This window comes from Muscardinus avellanarius (assembly GCF_963383645.1).
Source record: "Muscardinus avellanarius genome assembly, chromosome: 22".
NCBI classification, from domain to species: Eukaryota; Metazoa; Chordata; class Mammalia; order Rodentia; family Gliridae; genus Muscardinus; species Muscardinus avellanarius.
Window position 1 is genome coordinate 7,491,561 of NC_137808.1, and position 20,892 is coordinate 7,512,452.

At 50.0% G+C, this 20,892-nt stretch overlaps 1 protein-coding gene across 1 annotated transcript in view; it reads right to left on the reverse strand.

Annotated features, from left to right (window-relative positions):
* SLC6A11 (solute carrier family 6 member 11) overlaps positions 1–20,892 on the reverse strand; it is a gene marked incomplete at both ends in the record, with an annotated part of 99,397 nt that overhangs the window by 65,883 nt on the left and 12,622 nt on the right. Inside the window, one exon of the mRNA XM_080718118.1 lies at positions 4,155–4,287. Within this exon, the coding sequence (XP_080574244.1) occupies positions 4,155–4,287 (133 nt within the window). The remainder of the gene's footprint in view (positions 1–4,154; positions 4,288–20,892) is intronic.

Here is a 20,892-nt window from a genome sequence, read left to right on the forward strand (position 1 = left end):
GAGCTGGGGTCTCCTGGGTCTTTCTCCAGCTCCAAGGAGCTCCTCTGACCCTTGGGGACACCCAGCAGGGAGACAGGGTGGTAGGGAAGCCTCGGTGGCCCTGGGCCGATGGACCTGCTGGGACGCCACCTGCAGCGTCCTCTGCCTCCCCTGGGATCTGATAACCTGGCCCCAAGTCACCTGCTGCAAGGCCAGGCCTGCATGCTGCCTGCGAGAGGTCCCTGCCAGGGGAGACAGGCGGGCACCAGGGGCTTTTCTTTCACGGATGAACATTTATTCTAAACAGAAACTTCAGGGAGGAGATGGGGGAAAACGCCAACGCAGTGTTGCCCTGGAGCACTCTGGAGAGATGGGATTCTCCTTCCTGCAGCAGCTTCATGAAGATGACTGCCTAGTTCCTTCAGGCAGGGCCTTGGGCCACCTCTGTGGAAGTCTCAGATGACCTGGGGTTTTGTTTTTAGTTCTTTTTGTATGCACCCAACGAACCTTTGGAGACCGGGCTCATGTCCAAGGTGACATGTGTGATAAACAGGGACAAAAGTGTCACAAAGAAGCCACCTGACAGCACTGGGTCTCCCAGTCAGCCTCCCAGTCATGAGGCCTGCCACTTGCTGTGTGACCTTTGACGAGTGCCTTGCCCTCTCTGAGCCTCAGTTTCTTCCTGCATAAAATAAGGGAAGGGTAGAGCTGACGGTCCCTAAGAATTCACAGCTCTGGTCAAGCACATGTCATCCTAGATGCTAATGCTGGCCTTGGGCATGAGACACAAGGAACAGCCTGTGGAACCCAGCCTTTAAGAAAATGCATAATGGCTCATCAGTGCCTGCTTTTCCCTTAAAGCACCATGCCATTTAGACAGAGCCGCAGCCAACAACCAGAGTGCCGCCTGTGTGCCGAGCTTCCTTGCTAACCATCCCTTCCTAACCAGCCCACGGTGATATCACCATTGCCCTCCGTGGCGAGGGACAGCACAGCGCTGCTCCTCTCCTGAGCACAGGTTGGGCAGGCACAGGTGCTTGGATTTCATCCCATCTTCTGCTTCCTCCCAAAGGGTCCTCCAGCAAGTGACTTGATCCCTGCAAGCCCCATTTCCCTCATCTGTGAAGTGGGGGTACCCGCTGCTCCCGTCTCCCGGGTCATCCCGAATCTTGAGCAAAACAGGCGTGTGAGGAGTCGAGGAAGGACGCAATACATACTGCCTCTGTGGCAGATCACTATCCTGCCTGCCGCCTCCATCTCCATGGTCACGTTTGCGGAGATGAGAAAGGCACCTCGGGAGGTGCGTGAGGTCCTCACTCAAAATACAAGGTTCTACACGTCAACCGAGAGTCCAAGAGAGGCGGGGAGGGTGGCCTTGGGTCAGCGCTGCGGTCCAGAGTCGCCGTGCGGTCACGAGCACTGCTTCCCCAACAACTCCTCTTCTACTCAGTAGAGGAGAACCCCGGCACGTGCCGGGTGTGAGGGACAGTGGACAAGTGTCCCTGCCATCGCCTACACCTGCTGGGGCATCTCCAAGACTGCAGCCAGCCGCACTTCCTGGAAGCCAGTTCCTGAGCTGTCATGCTCAGGCTTATCACCTAGCCAGTGAGCATGGCTGCACTCTGGGACTGAGCTTCCTCCTGAGAAATTCTGCCATGGCCCAAGTCCTGGGCCAAGAGCTCAAGGTCATCTGTGGGCACAGCCATCGTACCTAAACATCTTCCAAGTAGCCCTCCTCCTCACCACACAGAGCCACCGCCCATCCAAGCCCACAGGCCTCTGCATACTCCAAATGGCAGCAGCGATACTACTGCCCTCCTCCTCCCACTGGGAACTGGGCTGGACCAGTTCTATGGCACTCAGTTTTAGATAATACTAGGTCTACGGTAAACACTCAGGAATTACCTCTTGAATGCCATTTTATTTTCAGGAAACCAATTTTTTACTTAATTTTATTTTTTAACGTGCTTTTAGTGGTGCATTATAGTCTCATATGATAATGTAAATTGTATCAACAATTTAAAAAATTCACCCCTTTAGCCGGGCGTGGTAGCGCACGATTGTAATCCCTGCACTTGGGAGGCAGAGACAGGAGGATCGTGCAGGTTCGAAGCCAGCCGTGCTGGCTTAAGAGACCCTGTTTCCAAATAAAAATATAAAAAAAATCGGTCTGGGAGTGTAGCCTGGAGGTAGAAGGGCTTCCAGAAACCCCAGTACCATAAAAAAAAAAAATCACCCCTTTCTCAGCATTGCCATGCAGTTACTGTGCATTCCACATGCTGCTAAGCCCCAAATGAACGTCCTAGCAGAACCTGTTCAGTAGCACGCTCACTCACAGAGTGGGAACCTGAGACTCTGAAAAGTGAACGGATGTGCCCCGGGTCAGGCTGGTGAATGGCAGAACTGGGCTTTGAGTCCTGGTTGCAGACCCTTCTGATCATTTTTTGGGGGGATGGTGATACTGAGGACTGAACCCAGGGGTGTTTAATCTCTGAGCTTACATCCCCAGCCTTGTTTTACTTTTTCTTTTGAAATAGGGATTCGTGAAGTTGCTGAGGGACTCGCTAAGTTGCCACCGCTGGCTTCGCACCTGCTATCCTCCGGTCTCAGCCTCTCAAGTACAGGGATTACAGGAGTGCACTATCGTGCCCAACTTCATTCTTATCTTCTTTAGCCAGAAGAAACCGCGAGGGAGGGCGAACAATGTGGTATATCTGAAGTGTAACAATAATGCGGCAATTTCATATTTGGTAAAAGAGGAAAGCCCTATTGATTTCACGATACAAACTAGAGAACGCAGAGACTGGCAAATTCGCAGGGCTGGAGGGATGTGAGTGTCTGGTACTTTCTGCAGTGCCCTCGTCACCTCTGAACGGTTGTTGATAAACCCTCAGCTTCTTGGACCACACAGCCGTGCTTCTTGACAGCTCCACTGCGGCTCTTCTCCTGGCTTCCCTCCTACGGGCCGGCCGCCTCACATTCTAGTACTTTCTTCTTCATCCCACCCATCCCTGGAAGAGCCTGAAGGTCCTCCGGTTGTTTAGTTCCTATTTCCTTGGAAGCCTTCTCTCCAGCCTTTGCCCCAGCCAGAAACTGAGAACAAGTTTATGAGCAACCATCTCTCAGAGCCGGAGGGAAGAAAGTGGTGTGGCAGGGAGGCCCAGGCCTAAGCAGTGCTTCAGTTCTCTCTCTCCCACAAAGAAAACGTAAGTAGCAGAAAGGAAGGAACGAATGGCAACGCCAGCCACAGAACTGAAGTGACAGGGGATGGCGGGGATTGTGGCTGACCAGAACATCTGGAAGGAAGCAGCTGCGCGCAGCTCTCCCGCATGCGGCCGTGTGGGTGTACAAGTCTAGTGTGGCTGAATCCTCTTGCTTTCCAAGACATCCCAGAATCAGATTTCTTTGTTCCACGTGAAATCTCCTAATTTCTGAATGTCAGCAACTCATTCTTTCCCTACCCCACTTTCTTTAAGAGTGAACCCCGTAAGTGCACTGCATTTGGTCATGAGCTTCACATGTGTAACGTTTGCACTGATCCACGAGGCACATGACCAAAGGTCCCCGTGCTGCCCCACACTTCCTGGTGTCCCCCATGGCTAGGCGAGGCTGCGAAGGCGGTTCTGGCTACTGGCCTGTGGGCAGAAGAGCCATGTGCAACATCTAGGCTAAGGCGGTTAAGAGTTGGCCACGGTCTCCCATTTCTCCACCCCTAGCCAGGTGGAGGCGAGTGATTGATGGATTGAAGGCATTCTGAGATTTGGGGAGACAGCCAGCAACCTCTGCCCTAGAACATAACCGGAGCCACATTTCAGTGGCAGAGAATCGATGCTGGGCGTTTTGCATTTCCGTTTCCAGTCCACTTTAACCCCACCTTACCCTCTGTGTACCCTCAGGAGGAGATGGAACGAGGCTGTGTTACTTCACAGAGGAGCCAACTGCGGCTCAGGAGGTAAGACAGAGTAGCCCTAAAGCGTGCAGTAAATGCCTGGTAGAGCTAAGTCCAGGCTCCCAAGTGGACTCCCAGCCCATCGTTCCTTCTGCCTCCCAATTTAAGAGCTGGAATTCACAACAAGAACTCTTTGGCACCCTCCAGCTCACCTGGACAGTCTTCCTTACACAAGGACAATTCGTGCCTTTTTCTTCCCCTAGCTGCTCAACAATAGACTTCTTACCTTTCCCGTTGACTTGGTCCCCTTCCAGATGCAGAAGTAACAGATGGTCCAGGCAGACAGGAGACACAAGGCCAGTTCCCAGCGGAGGTTCCCAATGTGCTCGATCCCATCTGAGATGGCCAGGACCCTGCGCCTGCAGAGGGAAGATGGAGGGTCATAGGGCTGGGGATGGCCCACCTGCAACAAAGCCAGGGATGCCAATGAGAAGGGAGGTGCCCACCCACTCACATGCCCGCCACTACCAGCGAGCATCAAACATCTCCTTGGAGCCAGCCCTGGACTGCGCATGGGGCCTTCAAGAGAGGCAAGAACTCCCAGCCGCTGAAGATCTGCTCTTTGAGGAGACACATGATGCAGACGTGGCACTGGCACAATGCACGGGAGCTTCGGGAAGACCAGAGACACCTGCCTGTCTCGAATGTGCCTGGGGGACTGTATTCCCTCCATAGGCACTCCACATCCTACACAGGGGTGTGCAGGAGACACTAGACCTTCCTGGCCTGCCAAACTCAAGGGTGGCTACAAGACTTGCTTTGGCCATCGCTTGGCCAACAGTGGAGCATGACTGCTTCAGAAAGAAGCTTCCAGAACCTGGGGGCATGGCTCTCCAGCATCCCTTTCCCCACCTATATGGTCATTATGGAAGCAAGTTCCTGAGGGACTACGTGAGTCCTCCTGTTGCTCATTCCAGAGATGGAGTGTAAGCAAGAAACAACTCTGTCACATTGAGTTACAATGTAGATTTTTGGAATACTCCTTACTGCAGCAGAAACCAACCTGTCCTGATTGCTTCAGGGAGTTCAGGAAAGCTTCCTGGAGAAGCCACCTGTGAGCCACACTTTGAAAAGAGAACTGGAACTGAATCAGGAGGAGGAAGTGGAGATTCTTTTAGGTCAAGGGAAGAGGCTGAGCTGAGCCCAGAAGACAGAGTGGGGTGCACTTTGGGTATAGCGAGCTGGGGTGTGAGGGAGTGGAGGGAGTAACAGGAAGGTACGTGGGCAGCCCAGCCTTGACCATTGTGCCAAGGGGACGGGGCGTCCCAGGGGCCCAGCCACAGAACAGCGAAGACCCAGGGCCTGAAGACCCAGAGCCTCCAGTCACAGCCGTTCCTCAGAGGCCATCCGCTCTTGAGTCATGCAGGCCTGGCTCTCAGACCCCACGCCTGGGGTTTGTGTTCCTTTAAAGTCAAACTTGCCACGCTCCATATTGTGCAGAACCGTGGCACCAACACAAACCCCCTCCAAACCCGTTCCGCGAACCCCTTTCCGGCTGCCAAGCCGCCCCCGCCAGCCGGTGCCAGTTGCCTCCTGCTCTGAGCATGTCCTCTGAGAAAGGAGCTCCCATCCCACCAAGCATGAAAGCCACCCTCAGTGTCGTCTCCCTGGGAGTCCGCTTGGGGCCTGATTCTGCATTAATTACTCAATGACACCAATTAGCACCGGTTGGCAGGCTCCCTCCAGCCCCAAGTCTTGCCACTGGGGAAATCAGGCAGGCCCCCAAACAAAATCAGACCGTGTGTGGCCATGGAGTTACTTGAAAGGAAACCAGCGGTGGGACTCAGACAGGAGAAGCGAGAGCAGCCTCTCCAGGACACATTTACTGAGCAGCTGCTATGTCCAGGTAAGATCAGATGCTGAGGTTAGTACGGCTCTTAACACTCCTAGGATATGCTGGACAAAAAAGTCCAGGTTGCATGAGAGGGAAGAAAGAGCCACTCCGTCAATGATAATGACCTTTACAAGACTGGTTTCTTGTGCCTTAGCAGTCGCCAGCTCGAATTCATTTTAAAACTTCAGGCCTTACTACAGAAGACCTGTAAGAGAATCTCTTATTCCAACCAAGCAGCATATTCCAGAGCACGGTGCTCAAAGTGCTTGCCAGAAATACAAATATTCCTGAGTTCCAGACCCACCGAGTCCCAGCCTTCGCAGAATGGCTCCCAGGGAGCCGATCCCAGCATGGTCCCCTAATTTTCTTTCTTTCTCTCTTTTTTTTTTTTTTTTTTTTTTGTGGGTCTGGGGATGGAACCCAGGGGCATTCAGCCTCGGAGTGACACCCCCTGCCCTATTTTTTATTCTTTTTTATTTGAAACAGGGTCTCACTAAGTTGCAGAAGGCCTCACTAAGTAGCTGAGGCTGTCTGCAAACGACAATCCTCTGGCCTCAGCCTCCCAAATGCTGGGATTACAAGCGTGCGCCACTACGCCTGACTTTCCCTAATTTTCTAGCACAGTAAGGGTTGAGCAGCACAGAAATAGATTTCCTGGTAATGAAGGAGGGAGTCACCAATGCAACCTGGGTAGTTTCTAAACATTTTTTTTCTTTTGGTAGGGAATTTGGGAATGAAGCATTCACCCTTTTCTTCTCCTGGCTCAGTTCTATTCATCTTTCAGTGTGCCTCACATATCACTTTTTCCAGGAAGCCTTCCCAGACTCCCTGAAATAGTCAGGATAAGTTAGGTTTTGCTGCAGTAACAAATGTCCTCAAAGATCTCAGTAACCAAAACTAAGTAAGTTTATTTCTTGCTCATACTGTATGGATCCTTTGAGAAGTTATTATAGGGAGGGACTGCCTCCCCAGAAATACTGTCACTTCCAAATTTCTGCGAGGAATTTCAGGGTGCCCACTGATTTCTCTTGCCCCCCAGATTAGGAGCCTCTAAGCTGACCTATATCTAGGGCTTTACCTATTGCCACCCAAATAACCCCTGTAATAGCCCTTCAGGTGCTGAGTGAGAAGAAAAGAAAGAAACAGAGTCACTGTTGATGGAGATAATCCGGGTATACTCTGCATCTGTTCTCTCTGGCCTCAGAACTTATCATGAAAGAAACACAAGTTCCCTGACAGAGACACACACACACACACAACACACACACACACACACACACACACACACACACACACACACACACACACACACAGGGATACCTTCTCATTGATATAGCTGTCTTCTGAAAGAGACCTGGAAACCGAGCCCTCATGGGGACAGAGGAGAGAGAAGGGCAGAACAGCAGAGGAGCTGTACTTGAGGCCCCGGGGCTGCTCGCCTATTGAACAATCTCATTCCCTGAGCAGGAAGCAGAGTGCTGAACAGCAAGGAGAACCGATTCCCCATCTAACTCTCACAAAAACAGCCCTCCAGGGTCTAGAGGAAGGGGGACCTGTTAGCTAGGTTCTCAGCCTGCTGGGCCACAGGGTTGTTTTGAGACCCACAAGGGCAGTCTTTGAGAGCGAGGGGGCTAGGCCACTTGACTCCAAAGACTCAGGGAAGGCACTCTCTTCCTGGGAAAAAGCCTGCTTAGTGACCCTCCCCCATGAAGTTCTGGGACAGAAGAAAGGTCTGAATGAGGAGGAGCTGGCTGCCAACACGCTGGCCACCAAGAGCCCAGGAGTGGACCTCTCAAAACCACTCGGGGCAGGAGATGCCGAGACTAGCTGGGGCTCTTCAGGGGGATTCATGTCCAAGAATGTTGTTTAGTGCACACCTATTATGCACCAGGAACCTGAGCACATTCTTTATGAAGCATCTTTTCCGGGCCCTAGTAACAGGTTTCTGGTTATTTCTACCTGGGAGCTGAAATCTCAGCACTGGGAGGTGTAATTTCCAGGCATCTCCAGCCTTTGGGCTCAGATTCCAGCTCTGCTCCCTGGCAGCCTGTCCACTTAAGTAAGTGACATGGCCTGTCCCTGTCTTAGGTTCTTTGCCTCTAAAATGGGGGGAATGATGCTTACCTCCAACGGCTGTCCAAGCGCAGGGGCACTTCACCCTCCCATAGTCCTTGAGGTGGGTACAGTTGGCAGTGCCAGCTCATGGGTGAGAGAGCGAGGCACAGACGGGTTAGGGGATGTGCCCAAAGTTGTGCCACCAGAAAGCGAAAGATCCTGGATGGAAGCCCGGAGGGGGGGGGCTGACTCCAGAGGCCTCACTTGCAGCCTGCTGGCTTCTTTCTAACCCCTCCTTTCCAAACTAAAGCTACAGAAAATGTATACCACAAAGCTATCTTACATGTCTTCATGTACCCGGTAAAAGAAGCATACAGCCTCTGTCATTCATACAGATATTAATTTATTTACACAGTGTTTAGTATAGTGCTATTGGCAGTCAGGCATGGTGGTATAGACAGGAAGATGTAGCTCAGAGGTAAAATGCCCCTGGGTTCAGTCCCCAGTGTACATGTATACACTATGCATGTGCATGTGCGCACGCACGCACACACTGCCATCAGTTGTGCCCTTCACTGTGTCCTGGAGGTCTTTCAAGAGCTCATGGCCTAATGGGAAAGGCAGACAAAGATGTATATAAACATAAGAGAGAGTGGAGAAGCCCTGAGGCATAGCAGAGGACCCTCACTGGAGATCAGGGCAGTCTCAGAGGGAGGGGAAGGGTGGGGGCCCTGGAAGGTAGGAAGAAAATTAGCAAAGAAGATGGGGAAACCTTTGGGGCAGAAAGTCCATGAACTGTACAGTACATCATCTATCTACACAGTACTTGAATGCAAGTAATGGTATGGAAAATAAAGGCCGGTACATATTGAGTACAGACGCAGTGTTTTTTCCTGAACATTTAAGTCTACGCTCAGTTGAATACCGAGATTCAGAACCCATGGATACAGAGGGCCGAGTTTTACGAATGGTGCAATTGAGGCGGGGGTGGGGGGTGGGGGGGTGGGGGGGGGAAGCAAATTGCCCAATTTGGAATTTGGAACCTAGTTCTTTTCTGATGCTAACGCCCTGCTTCCTTGCCATACACCCACCTGGGGGAGGGTTCTAGGAGCTTCAAACTTTCCTGGCTCTGATGGTCTAAAAGAAGAGAATGGAATCCCAAATCTGTTCCTTGGGCTCACTCCCGTCTGCCTGTTGGTGTCTCACATAAGCGGGGGCTGGCTGGCTCTGGACAGAAGGCAACAGCCTCCAGGCAAGGGCTGGCCAGGGCTAGTCTGACCAGAGAATGGCCAGGCCCTTCCTCCAGCCCTGCCCGGTGGGAAAGGCTCCCAGCCCAACTGCGGAGGGTGGAGGGGACTCATCTTCATGTCTTGCACGGAGCCTGCAAACAGATCTTTCTTTAACAGACCTTTCGCACAGAGCACACTGCTGCCAGGAACATAGAGATGGCCCTAAAAGCTGGCACGGAGGGGCCAAGCTATAAATAGCCCTGCTCGGTCTCCCAAAGCAATGAACACACCACCACCACTAACAAAAGAGGCCCATCACCCAAACAAGTTGCTTTCGCTGCCTCCCTGGGGAGCCGCCTTGGGCATTCTGCTCACTCTCTTGGGGAGAGAGAAGGGCAGCCCCTTCAGTTCTTCCCATGATGGAGGACTGCTAATGTCCACAGCAGAGGCCCCTCAACCAAGCTGGGGTGCAGTCAATGTCAGGGCTCTGCATCACGCATTCATTCCATGGATTCTTGCCAGGTGTCAACTATGTGCTGGGCACCCCAAGGACTACAGCTATGTCGGCAAGTGAGCAGGCTGCTCTGCCCTTGGGGAGACTGCTTTCTAGGGGTGCAGAGATAAGAAGGGCAGGAATAACCCGCACCTCTCACTTGTCCGCTGGGCCAAGTGGCGAAATCTCACGAAGACTCCTCAGCATCTTCTCAGACAAGAACACTTAGGGAGGTGACGTGTCCAGGGAAGCCACATCTGTTGAACTTCAGAGGCAGAGCTCAGAACCACCGCTTTGTCTTGGGAGATGGACCAGATCATCTGTGCCATCGTGAGTGGAGTCAGGGCCCCAGGAGCCGCAGAGCATGACGAGGAGCCCAGGATGGCCTGAGGGGTCTGGAGCGACTCTCCTGCCTCTCGTATCCCTGCAGCAGCCTTCCTCCTCAGCCAGATGCAAGTCCCCATCAGTTCCCTGTACTTATCATTCCCTTTCCAGCATTCATCCTCTGTTCCCTCGGCAGGGAAAGTTCTCCGTAATTCTCCCAAGCTCTCAAAATTCTCTCAGCCCACAAGCACCAGATCAAATCATGCAAAGCCTTTCTGACTGCTTCCTTGGTCCCCAGCCATAACGCCAGGGCCATCTTCAGGTAGCGTGGGCAGTTCCCAGTACATCAGGCACTCCTGGGCAGAGTTCTGCAAGCTTTTTCTGTCAAGGGCCAGACAGTAAATACTTTAGGCTCTGCAGGTCAGAGTTGCCATCCAGCCATTCAGCTCTCTTCCTGCAGAGTAAAAGCTCCTACCAGAAATTTGTAAGTGAACCGGGGTGGTTTTCTTCCAATAAAACTTTATTTACAAAAACATGTAGAATTTGGGATTGAGCCAGTTTGCTGACCTAGGTCCTAGGCTAATGATTCCCAAAGAACGTCACTCCTGCCAGATACCCTGGGCTCTCAGATTACTCTGGGACTTCTTTATAAAACATAGCTACACATACCAGACTTCCTTGGGGATTCTCAGTGCTTATTAGAATTTTAAAGGCTCTCCGAGAAGTCCTGAAATAGATACCTGCACAGCTTTGTCTAACCTAGCATCTTCCAGATTTATTTAGAAGCGTTCCTCACTAGAATGCGAGTTAAAACCACAACGAGATACCACCTCACACCCACTAGGATGGCTACAATACAAAAGACAGACAATAATAAATGTGGGTGGGGATGTGGGAATGGAGCCCTTATATAATATCGGTATAAATGTAAAACAGCTCAGCTCCTTTGAAAAACAGTTGGGCAGCTTCATAAAAAGTTAAGCAGCTGGGTGTGGGGCACAGACCAATAATCTCAGTACTTGGGAGATTGCAGAAGGATCACAGATTCCAGGCCAGTGTCAGAAACTTAGCGAGCCCCTGTTTCAAATAGAAATAGGGCTGAGGATGTAGCTCAGAGGTAGAAACCCCTGAGTTCGGCCTCCTGTACTTAAAAAAAAGTTAACCAGAAAACCTAGTAATTGTACTCCTGGAAATATAAAATATGTTTATATACCCAAGGAAGTATAAAACATATGTTTAAACCAAAACTTATATAGAAATGTTCATAACGGCATTATTCCTGGTAGCCCAAAGTGGAAAACCACTCAAATGTCCATCAACCGATGAATGAAAATACAAAATGTGGTATATCTACAAAATAGGATTTTATTTCACTATGCAAAGGAATGAAACCCAGGGTGAGCATCCCTAATCCACAACCCACATCGCTCCGAGTCTGAACTCTTTTGTGTGTTGAAGTGACACCACAAATGGAAAACTCCATATCTGACCCCACGTAAGAGGTCACAAAAGCCAGAGGCACACTGAAAGTATTGTATAAAATCATCTTCCCACCAAAATAAGAGATACTCAACCTGACCTGATTCATGCTACAGGTTTCCTGGATGAACCTTGACGCTGTGATGTTACATGATAGAAGCCAATCACAAGAGACGACTGTAAATTATATACCATTTATAGACAGTGTCTGTCCTAGGCAAATCCAGAGACACAACAGATGAGCAGTTGCCTGGGGTAGGAATAGAGTGGGGATGGAGGTGAACTGGCATGAGAGCTCTGAGTTGGGTGACACATGTGTTGTGATGGCACCGTCCTCCATAAGTTTACTCAGAACAATTGAACTGTGCATTTAAACTAGGTTCCTTTTGGAACGTAAATTATTCCTCAATAAACCTATTAAAAAAGTTGTTAGAATGCCGGGCGTGGTGGCGCACGCTTGTAATCCCTGCGCTTGGGAGGCGGAGACAGGAGGATCGCGCAGGTTCGAAGCCAGCCGCGCTGGCGTAAGAGACCCTGTTTCCAAAATATAAAATAGGTCTGGGAGTGTAGCCCGGAGGTAGAAGGGCTTCCAGGAACCCCAGTACCACCACAAAAAAAAAAAAAAAAAAAAAAGTTGTTAGAGCCGGGCGTGGTGGCGCAGGCTTGTAATCCCCGTGCTTGGGAGGCGGAGACTTCAAAGCCAGCCGAGCTGGCTTAGGAGACCCTGTTTCCAAATAAAAATATAAAATAGGTCTGGGAGTGTAGCCCGGAGGTAGAAGGGCTTCCAGGAACCCCAGTACCACCCCCCAGAAAAAGAAAAAAGTTTTTAGGATGGAATTACTCTCCCAGCATGCTTCTGCTTTTCCAAAGCAGAACATCAGTCCCCTCAACTGAGGTTTCAGTTACCTATGCTCAGTCAGTCAGAAAATATGAACCAGAAAATTCCATAAATAAACAATAAGTTTCAAGTTGCATGCTACTCTGTGCAGTGTGATGAAATCTTGGAGTCTCATTCCATCCTGGCCAGGACATAAGTCATCCCTTTTTCAGAGTATCCACAGCTTATATGCTGCCTGCCTGTCAGTCACTAAGCAGCTATCTCAGTTACCAAATCTATTCTCCCTGTATTTCAGCACTTGCATTCAAGTTGCCCTTATTTTACTAATAACAGCCACAAAGCACTAGTGTAGTGATGCTGGAGATTTTATTGTTAATACTTTTCCTACTGTATTATTAGTTATTGTTAGTCTCTTCCTGTGCCCAGTTTATAAATTAAGCTTTCTAATAGGTATATGCATATAGAAAAACATAGTATATAAAGAGTTGGTACCTTCTATTATGGGGGGGGAGTCTTGGGATATAGCCCCCCAGGATAGAGGGGACTGCTGTACTTTCTAATATTGTATAAAACACACACTTTGGGATAGTGTATCAGACGTTTTATGTGTTATCTTGATTCACAATCACTGCTCAGAGGAAGCCCAGACTCCACACAGATATCTGCATTGCACATGATCGTGGGTAGCAGAGCCTGGCCTTGAACCCCAGCCTCCCGTAGCCAAGCTCAATGCCTGGTCTTGTTCCTCCTTGGCTAAAGGGCAAGACCTCGGTAAGTAGGAGGGAGGGAGAAGAGAAGAACAGGTCCAGAAGTGGGGACGATTCCAAGCAGCCAGATCAGAGGAAAGAGCTCTCAATTCTGTTCATCCTTGGGAGAAGTGGAGAAGTTCTGCAGGTCAGTGAAGGGGCTCCAGGGGTCTCAACGCCTGCTCCCTCTTCCTCCTAGGCAGGACTGAAGTACGGCCCAAGCCATCCTGTTCTTGGTGTGCCAGGGACAGCAGGTCTGTATCTGTGAGCAGAGGAGCTCAGACAAAGACCGGCGTGGATGAACCAAGAGGCACTCACACTGCCCAGGGCCGTCACCGGGACCACAGCCCGCTAAATGCTGACCTCAAAGCACAGAAGACAGATGCAGTTCGGCAGACCACTGGGTCACATCCGAGAAAACCATGAACCTGAAAATGCATTGAAGGTACCTGACCTTCTGAACATCACAGCCAAGTAACACCATGTACTGTGGAGCTGGTTATTTCACCTCATGACTGGGAGCTACACCTTGCAACCCTGCCCAGCACTGAGAAAGGACCAGACGGCATGTGGCTAGCCCCAGATCCATATTCACGTTCAAAGTGTGGGGGCCAGACATGACATCCCAGTCCCTGGGAGGCCAAGGCAGGAGGATCGCAGGTTCAAGGCAGTGCAAGTCACTGAGCGAGACCCTATTTCAAAATCTAAAATAAAGAAAGATGAAGGAGGAGGTAGAAGAGGAAGAAGAAGGAAGGAGAGGGAGGGGAGGGAAGAATGGATGGATAGAAGGATATAAAGTGTGGTCTACTGAACGCTTATTACTTTCACATCCGCATTGGAAATCTCAGGTCAAACCATCAGATTGGGACTGTCCCCAGTTCCTCTACCAAGGAGGAAGCTAAGTTTTTTTCCTCTGGGACCCCACTTAGAAATGGAAGAACCAACCTGCCCCAACTCTGGTGGCCTTCCCCGTCCTGGGTGTCTTCCCTCTGGCCTCTCAGTGGTGAATAAGTACAGTATAGGTGAGCAGGTATATGTGCGAGTGTGCGTATGTGTGTGTGCCTGTGCATACCCACAATCTAGAGAGCTTCATATACTTTTTCATAGTTTTATTAAAAATAATCTGAAATCAAGATGGCCCACCATGGCCTTTTGGTAACAGCCATTTCTCAGTTATGCTGTCCCTGACCCTGACATTAATGCCACCTGCCACCAGCTGGATGGCTGCAGGGCACAGACACCAATTTGCCTCTTATCCTCATGGATTTACATTCAAAGTCTGTCCGTCTCTCCTCTTCTCTTTCTCTCTCTCTCCCTCTCCATTTCCCTTTCCCTTTCTCTCTCATACTGAGAATTGAACCCAGGGGTATTCTACCTCTGAGCTACACCCTAGCCCTTTTCATTTTTTTTTTATTTTAAAACTGGGTCTGAATAAGTTGTAATCCTCCTGTTTCAGCCTCCCAAGTACTGGGATTACAAGTGTGTGCTACCATGCCCAGTTCACAGTATCTTTTGTGAAACAAGGTTCAAGTCATTTCCTGAAGGAACTTCTTGAGACCCACTGCAAACACATTCCAACAGCCACGTCTGTCTCAGCCACACACACTGGGGCCTTCTGTGAAGCCATTCCTGGTGAGTTTCTTCCTCCTTTCCATCTCTCTCCTGTTATTCTCACCTGCTGAGAAACATCCTTCAAGACCTCAGAGCGCAGGGCTGCTGAGAGGAGGCACACACCACTCAGAGCCCGTGCCAGTGACGAGATGGGCAGCAGACTGCATTCTGAGCACAGGCTGGAAGAGTGCAACGGCCAAGATACAAAAGGGCGTCGGAGGCCGGCTGGGCTCAGGCTTGGGCTCACAGCGAGATACACCCTGGACAAGTCCCTCAAACCCGCCATGTTGATGAGCAGCCAGATGGTGCTATCATGCATTTATCCCCTGGACAGGAGGATTGAAGGAAATCTGTGCAGGGCCAGGGCAGACAGTGGGCGCTTACTAACTACATGCAACTTTCCTTCTAGGACCCGAAAGGAACCTCAAACAAAACTCTTCCAGTTCAGTAAGCTTCCTGTTACTAAGTGCAAGACTTCTGAGGTGAAAGCCAATGCCCTCTTGGCTGATTTCATATGTAAAGATTTCTTCTTATGATCAAGATTTTCACTTAATGGTCAAGAATGAAAATAGGAGCAGATCACAGCTATTCAGTAATACCATGATAACAATTATTCCCATGTTGCAAAGACAGTAAGAGGGTTTAAGAGAAATGCCCAAGGTCAGTCGAGGAAGCCTGAGTCTCTGGGTCCCAACAGTAAACCACATTCTAGTACAGAGAGAAGACAGTTCTGTGTGTGGTATGTGTGTGTGTGCCTGAGGTATGTGTGTGTGTGTGTGTGTGTGTGTGCGCGCGCGCACGCGTGCAGAAACAACAGGTCTCTCTCAGCAGGTCTCAGTGTGGGGGGCAAGGCCACGTCCTCCTCAGAGGCATGAACTGCCCCTTCCTGGGCAGGGGCTCTGGCCCGGGACACCCTTGGCTTTGAAGACTTAAGGTGGGAGCTTCCTGGCGAGACATGGCAAGAAAGAGACCTTGTGTTCCCTCTTGGGTATCCAAGCCTTGAACTTCATGGGTAGTTAATCACTACTGGTAAACGAAAGACCTCAGATGGGCTTCTGGGATGGCCACCAGAGAGTGCCTGGTGGGGCCCAGGAAGCCTGAATGGTGGCCTCTGGCAGTTTAGAATCTCTGTACTTCAGCAGCTTAGAGACCAAAATCCTACTGCGTGTTGTTTGCTCTTCTTTAAACATCCTAGAAGATAAAGGAGGAGGAAGAGGAGAAGAAAGAGAAGAGGAGTAGGAGGAGAGGTCACTTTTGCAATAATGAGATCAAGAGTCTGCTGGAGAACTTACTTTCATGAAAGGGAGCTGACGCAAGAGGTGAGTGAAATTTCTGAACTTAGCTGGGCATGGATGGTAATCCCAGGCCTTGAGAGGCTGAGACAGAGGATCACAGGTTTAAGGCCAGACTCAGTCACTTAGGGAGACCCTGTCTCAAAGTAAAAAGGGTGAGCTGGGGGGTGAGCCAGGCCTGGCGATGCCCACCTTGAATCCCAGTACTTGGTGAGGGTGGGGAGAAGCTGAGGGACTTGCCCAAGGTGCTTGGCTGAAACAAGAGGACTGAGATTCAAGGCCACTCTTAGCACGGGTAAGACCCTCCGCAATTTTGTGAGACCCTACTTCAAAATAAAAATAAAACGGGGGGGGGTAGCTCAGAGCAAAATGCCCCTGGGTTTAGGTTTAACCCCCTGTCTGTCTGTCGTCTGTCTGTCTCTTTCACACACACACGCACGCATGCACACACACTACAAAACAATATAAAGAAGAAGAAGTAAACCACTTCCGCTTTCCCCTCCCTAACCCCAGATCCCCAAGCACAGCCCTGGGCGATGTGTGGGCAGTGTCTGTGAGAGTGCCCGGCCTTCCTCCCGCACCTGCTCTGTGGTACAAGTCACGTGCATGTACTTTAGGAACGTGTCATGGCAGGGCGAGCAGCCTAAACTGAAATCGAAACGCTCAACGGTCTGAGACTTTGTGAGTGCTGAAATGACACCAAACGTGACCTCACTTGACAGGTCACAGTCAAAATGTAGGGACACTAAGAATAATGCATGCAATTATGATCAGGCTGTGTGCACATGAAACAGAAACAACTTTTGTATTTAGACTTGGGTCCTATTCCCAAGACAGCCCATTATGGATATTCAAATATTCTAAAACCCAAACCAGTCCAAAACCCTCTGGTCCCAAGCATTTCAGATAAGAATATGTGACACCCATATACAACACTCTACACTTCATCGTTTAAGTTTTAATCTTAGCCAGGCATGGTGGTTCATGGTTGTAATCCTAGTACTTAGGCGGCTGAGACAGGATGATCGCAGTTTCGCAGCCAGCCTCAGCTACTTAGTGAGGCCTGCTGCAACTTAATGAGACCCTTGGGGCATCTCATTATTTTATTTCAAAATAAAGAACAAAAAATAAAACTGGGGGTGTACCTTGGAGGAAGAATGGCCCCTGGTTCAATTCTCAGTACTGCAAAAAAAAAATTAGTCATAGTAATATTGTCCATATCCACACATTTGGTGCCTCATTCTTTTTTTTTTGCAGTTGTTGAATAACTTATCTACCAGGTTGATGACCACAAAGTCATAACCAGTGTGGTGATGCCCTAGAATAAACTTTCAGCAGTAAGATTCTGAGGAAGAAGCATATGTGCAGCTCAAAGCTGACAGTTATTGCTAAATTGGCTGCTGCTGCTGTCTAAAAAAAAAAAAAAAAAAAACCCAGGTCCAGGCAAATTTGGAGCGTCCCATCTGCCTCTGTCAGAAGAAGCCCACCAAGGACACACAAGGTTGGAAGACATCTTACAGCAAGTGGGTGGCTGCGGGGTGTTTGTAAATCAGAGGGACGTTCTCAGCGTGGCGTGGCCAAGCTGAATGAACCATCACCCCCAATGCGGCTTCTGCTTCTGCTTTCCCCAACGGCGGAGGGCACCACTGCCTCTGGCCTCCCTCTCTCCAAGCAGAAACCGCAGCTTCCTAGACCCAGACCATATCAAGTGCCTCCACCCGGCAGGCAGCCCGAGAGGCTCTGCTTCCCAGCGCTGATCCGTGACTGCACATATACGCCCCTTGAGGGCAGGCCGCAGAGTCACTCCCGACCCTGCAGAAAGCACGGGGCCCTTTCTGCTCTGCTCCAGCCTGTGGCCCCTGGGCGGCCTCCAGACATGGGAGTATCCCTCCAGTGTGGGACCTGCCTCTCCCCACCACTGTTCTCTTGGCCTCTGAGCCCAGCCCCAGCACCTCATCTCCTCTCAACTTCTACTGCCTCTGCTTTCCAGGCTTGCCCCGGGACGCTCTAGTCCCACACCCTGCTGCCACTTTCTGTAGGAGCCTGCTAGCCACTTCATGGAACGCTTTCTGTTTGGTTGTTTGCACAGCCAGATCTACCAGGATGAGCCTTTTGTTGCCCAAGCTGCATCACAGAACCTGAATCAATGCCTGGTATACAGTTGGTGCTCACTAAAGACCTGTATTGCAATCCTCCTTTGTCTACGGGGCAAACATGCCAAGACTCACAATGGATGCCTGAAGCCACGCAGTACTAACCCTATAGATACCATGTGTTTTCCTCTACAGGTACACCTGTACTAAAATTTAGTTTGTGATCAGCCACAGTAAGAGATTAGCAGCAAGAACATACTGTAGATCCTGGTAACCTCAGCATATGAGGTTTTTTTCCTTTCCCTGTAAGTCAAGAATTTTCACTTTTTCCTTAAAGGAAGCACTTTACAGATGTTCTTTGGCATATCCAAGTTGTTAGCAACACTACTCATATTTTGGGGGTCATTCTTAAGTAAATTAAGGGTCACTTTTTTTTTGGGTGGTACTGGGGGTGGAACCTAGGGGCTTCCTACGTCCGGGCTATACTCCCAGACCTATTTTATACTTTATTTGGAAACAGGGTCTCACTAAGTTGCTGAGAGCCTCACTCAGTAGCTGAGGCTGGCTTCGAACCTGTGCGATCCTCCTGTCTCAGCCTCCCAAGCGCTGGGATTACAAGTGTGCGCCACCGTGCCTGGCAAGGGTCACTTATTTTGTAAGGTCACACAACATTGCAATAGAATGGCAATTGATTTGATTTGGTACCCAGACAGCCAATAAGTGACTGATAGGTGGGTAGCATATACAGCATGGATGCTCTAGCCAAGGGAAAGGGTCTGGGGAGCACTTGTGACCCTAAAGTCTGAGGCTTCTTCAGACAAACAGGCTGATACAGCTCAGACCCAGCTGTGAATTGGTACCTGCAGAAGCAGGAGCTGGATGGGATGCTGTGCTGGAGGTAACTATGGCCACCAAAGTTCTCTGAATGCAGCCAGGCATGGTGATGGGCCCCTATGATCCTAGTATTGGAGAGGCTGAGACAGGAGGATTGCAGGTTCAAGGCCAGCCTGAGCAACTTAGGCCCTCAGCAACTTAGTGAGACACTCTTTTCAAATAAAAAATAAAATAGGGCTGGGGGTGCAGCTTGGAAGTAGACTGCCCCTTAATTCAATCCCCAGTACCATACACACACACACACACACACACACGTGTGTGTGTGTGTGCAGGAAGCGAGAGGATTAACAGATTGACAAATTAACAAAAACACAATGATTTCAGATAAGAAGAACTGGGGCATTAAGACAGTTGAGCATCAGGGGGTGCTGATCCTGCTGGGCCAGCCAGGGAGGGTTTCCCAAATGGAGCCAGATACACACGGATCTGGTGAGGATTCTTTGAGACAAAGGGACAGCAAAGCCGAAACACTGCTCCTGGGCAGGCGAGGGCCAGTGTGAGAGGGAGGCAGGAGGTGCATCATATCATCCCCCAGACTTCACCCCAACTCCACTGACCCCAAATCTACGGCCAATGGAAACTAGTTAAAATGTCCACATGACTTCAAAAGCTGAACAGAACAAAACAGAATACAGCCTCTTGCAGTGAAGATAATTCCGACAGACAAGGCCTCAGCCTTCTGAATAAAGAAACAACTGAATACCCTTGGAGTTTAATTTGGGCCCAGCACACAATATGTGCCCAACACATGCTCCTTAAACGGCGGTCGTGCAAAAGCAATGGAAATGACATATGTGGAGGGGAGCGGGTGCTGTGCAAAGGCCTGGCCCTATGGGACACGGGGCTTGAGACCAGGAAGTGAAGACAAATCAACCTGCTATCACAACACTAGTGAGACACTTGACAGCCCTCCATCCCACCCGAGGGCACAGGTTCCAATTCAGAAACGCAGACATATTTAGATAAACACATGGATGCCGATGTGCGCTGGGTTACTAAGGGAAACTGGGACGGCCTGATTTTGAAATGTGACATTAGGAAGACAAGCTGTCCCTTCCCTATTAGGCCCCCTGCCAGGGTCATTGAATCCAGGGCTGACCCAAGGCCTGAGCTTTTCACATCAGCTAAGCCAGTCATCTTAATTACATCCTGAAAGGAAAATGAAAATTTAAGGTGGGAGGTGGGTTGGTCCAGGTGCTCGTACCAAGGAAAAGCCACGGCCATTTGTCAGCAGGGAAATAGCGCTTTGTTACTGACTTTATGATAATCTTGGGCTGGTTTCACTAAAACATCATCTTGTCATCTTTCGCCTCTGTTGTCCCTGAATATGCACAATTTCTCTCTTTCCTCCCCCTCCTCCTCCCCCTCCTCCTCCTCCTCTTCCTCCTCCTCCTCCTTCCTCTCTCTCCCCTCCCCAAATTAAACAAGCTTAGAAGCATTCTACCTCTGAGCTACATACCCAGCCCTTTTAATTTTGAAATAGGGTCTTGCTAGGTTTCTAAGAGTCTCACTAAGTGGCTGATGCTGTCCTTGAACCTGTGATCATCCTGTCTCAGTGTCCCAAGTACAGGGATTAGAGGTGTGCACCGCCATGCCTGGCTTCACAGCATCTTTTTTATGAGCACGAGGAGTGCAGACATGTCAAATGAATGAACGAGCAGACAGCCGAGGCCTCCACCTGGACTAAGCAACGTCGCCCTGAATGAGGTCTCTGGAGTGGGACACAGCACCAGGATAGAAGCAGCACACTGCAAGTATGAATGTAAATGGAGAACCCTGAACCAGCTACTCAAGGAAACCACTCAGAGGATTAGTGAAGAAACATGTCTTCATAAAATTGATCCAATACTTGAAGGACCATCACCTGGTAGAATTAGGAATGCTTTACCCAAAGTCCCAGAAATCAACTTTCAAATGGATTTAAAGGAAGAACTTTCTAGCAAAGTGTGCTGTAGACTGTGTTCAGAAAAAGGCTGGTATTCAAGGGATGGGTGCACTGGGGAAGGGGAGGAGGGTCTGCAATGTTTCTGCAGGAAAATGAGCTTGATGATTTGAGCTCATCAGAGGACGAACCAT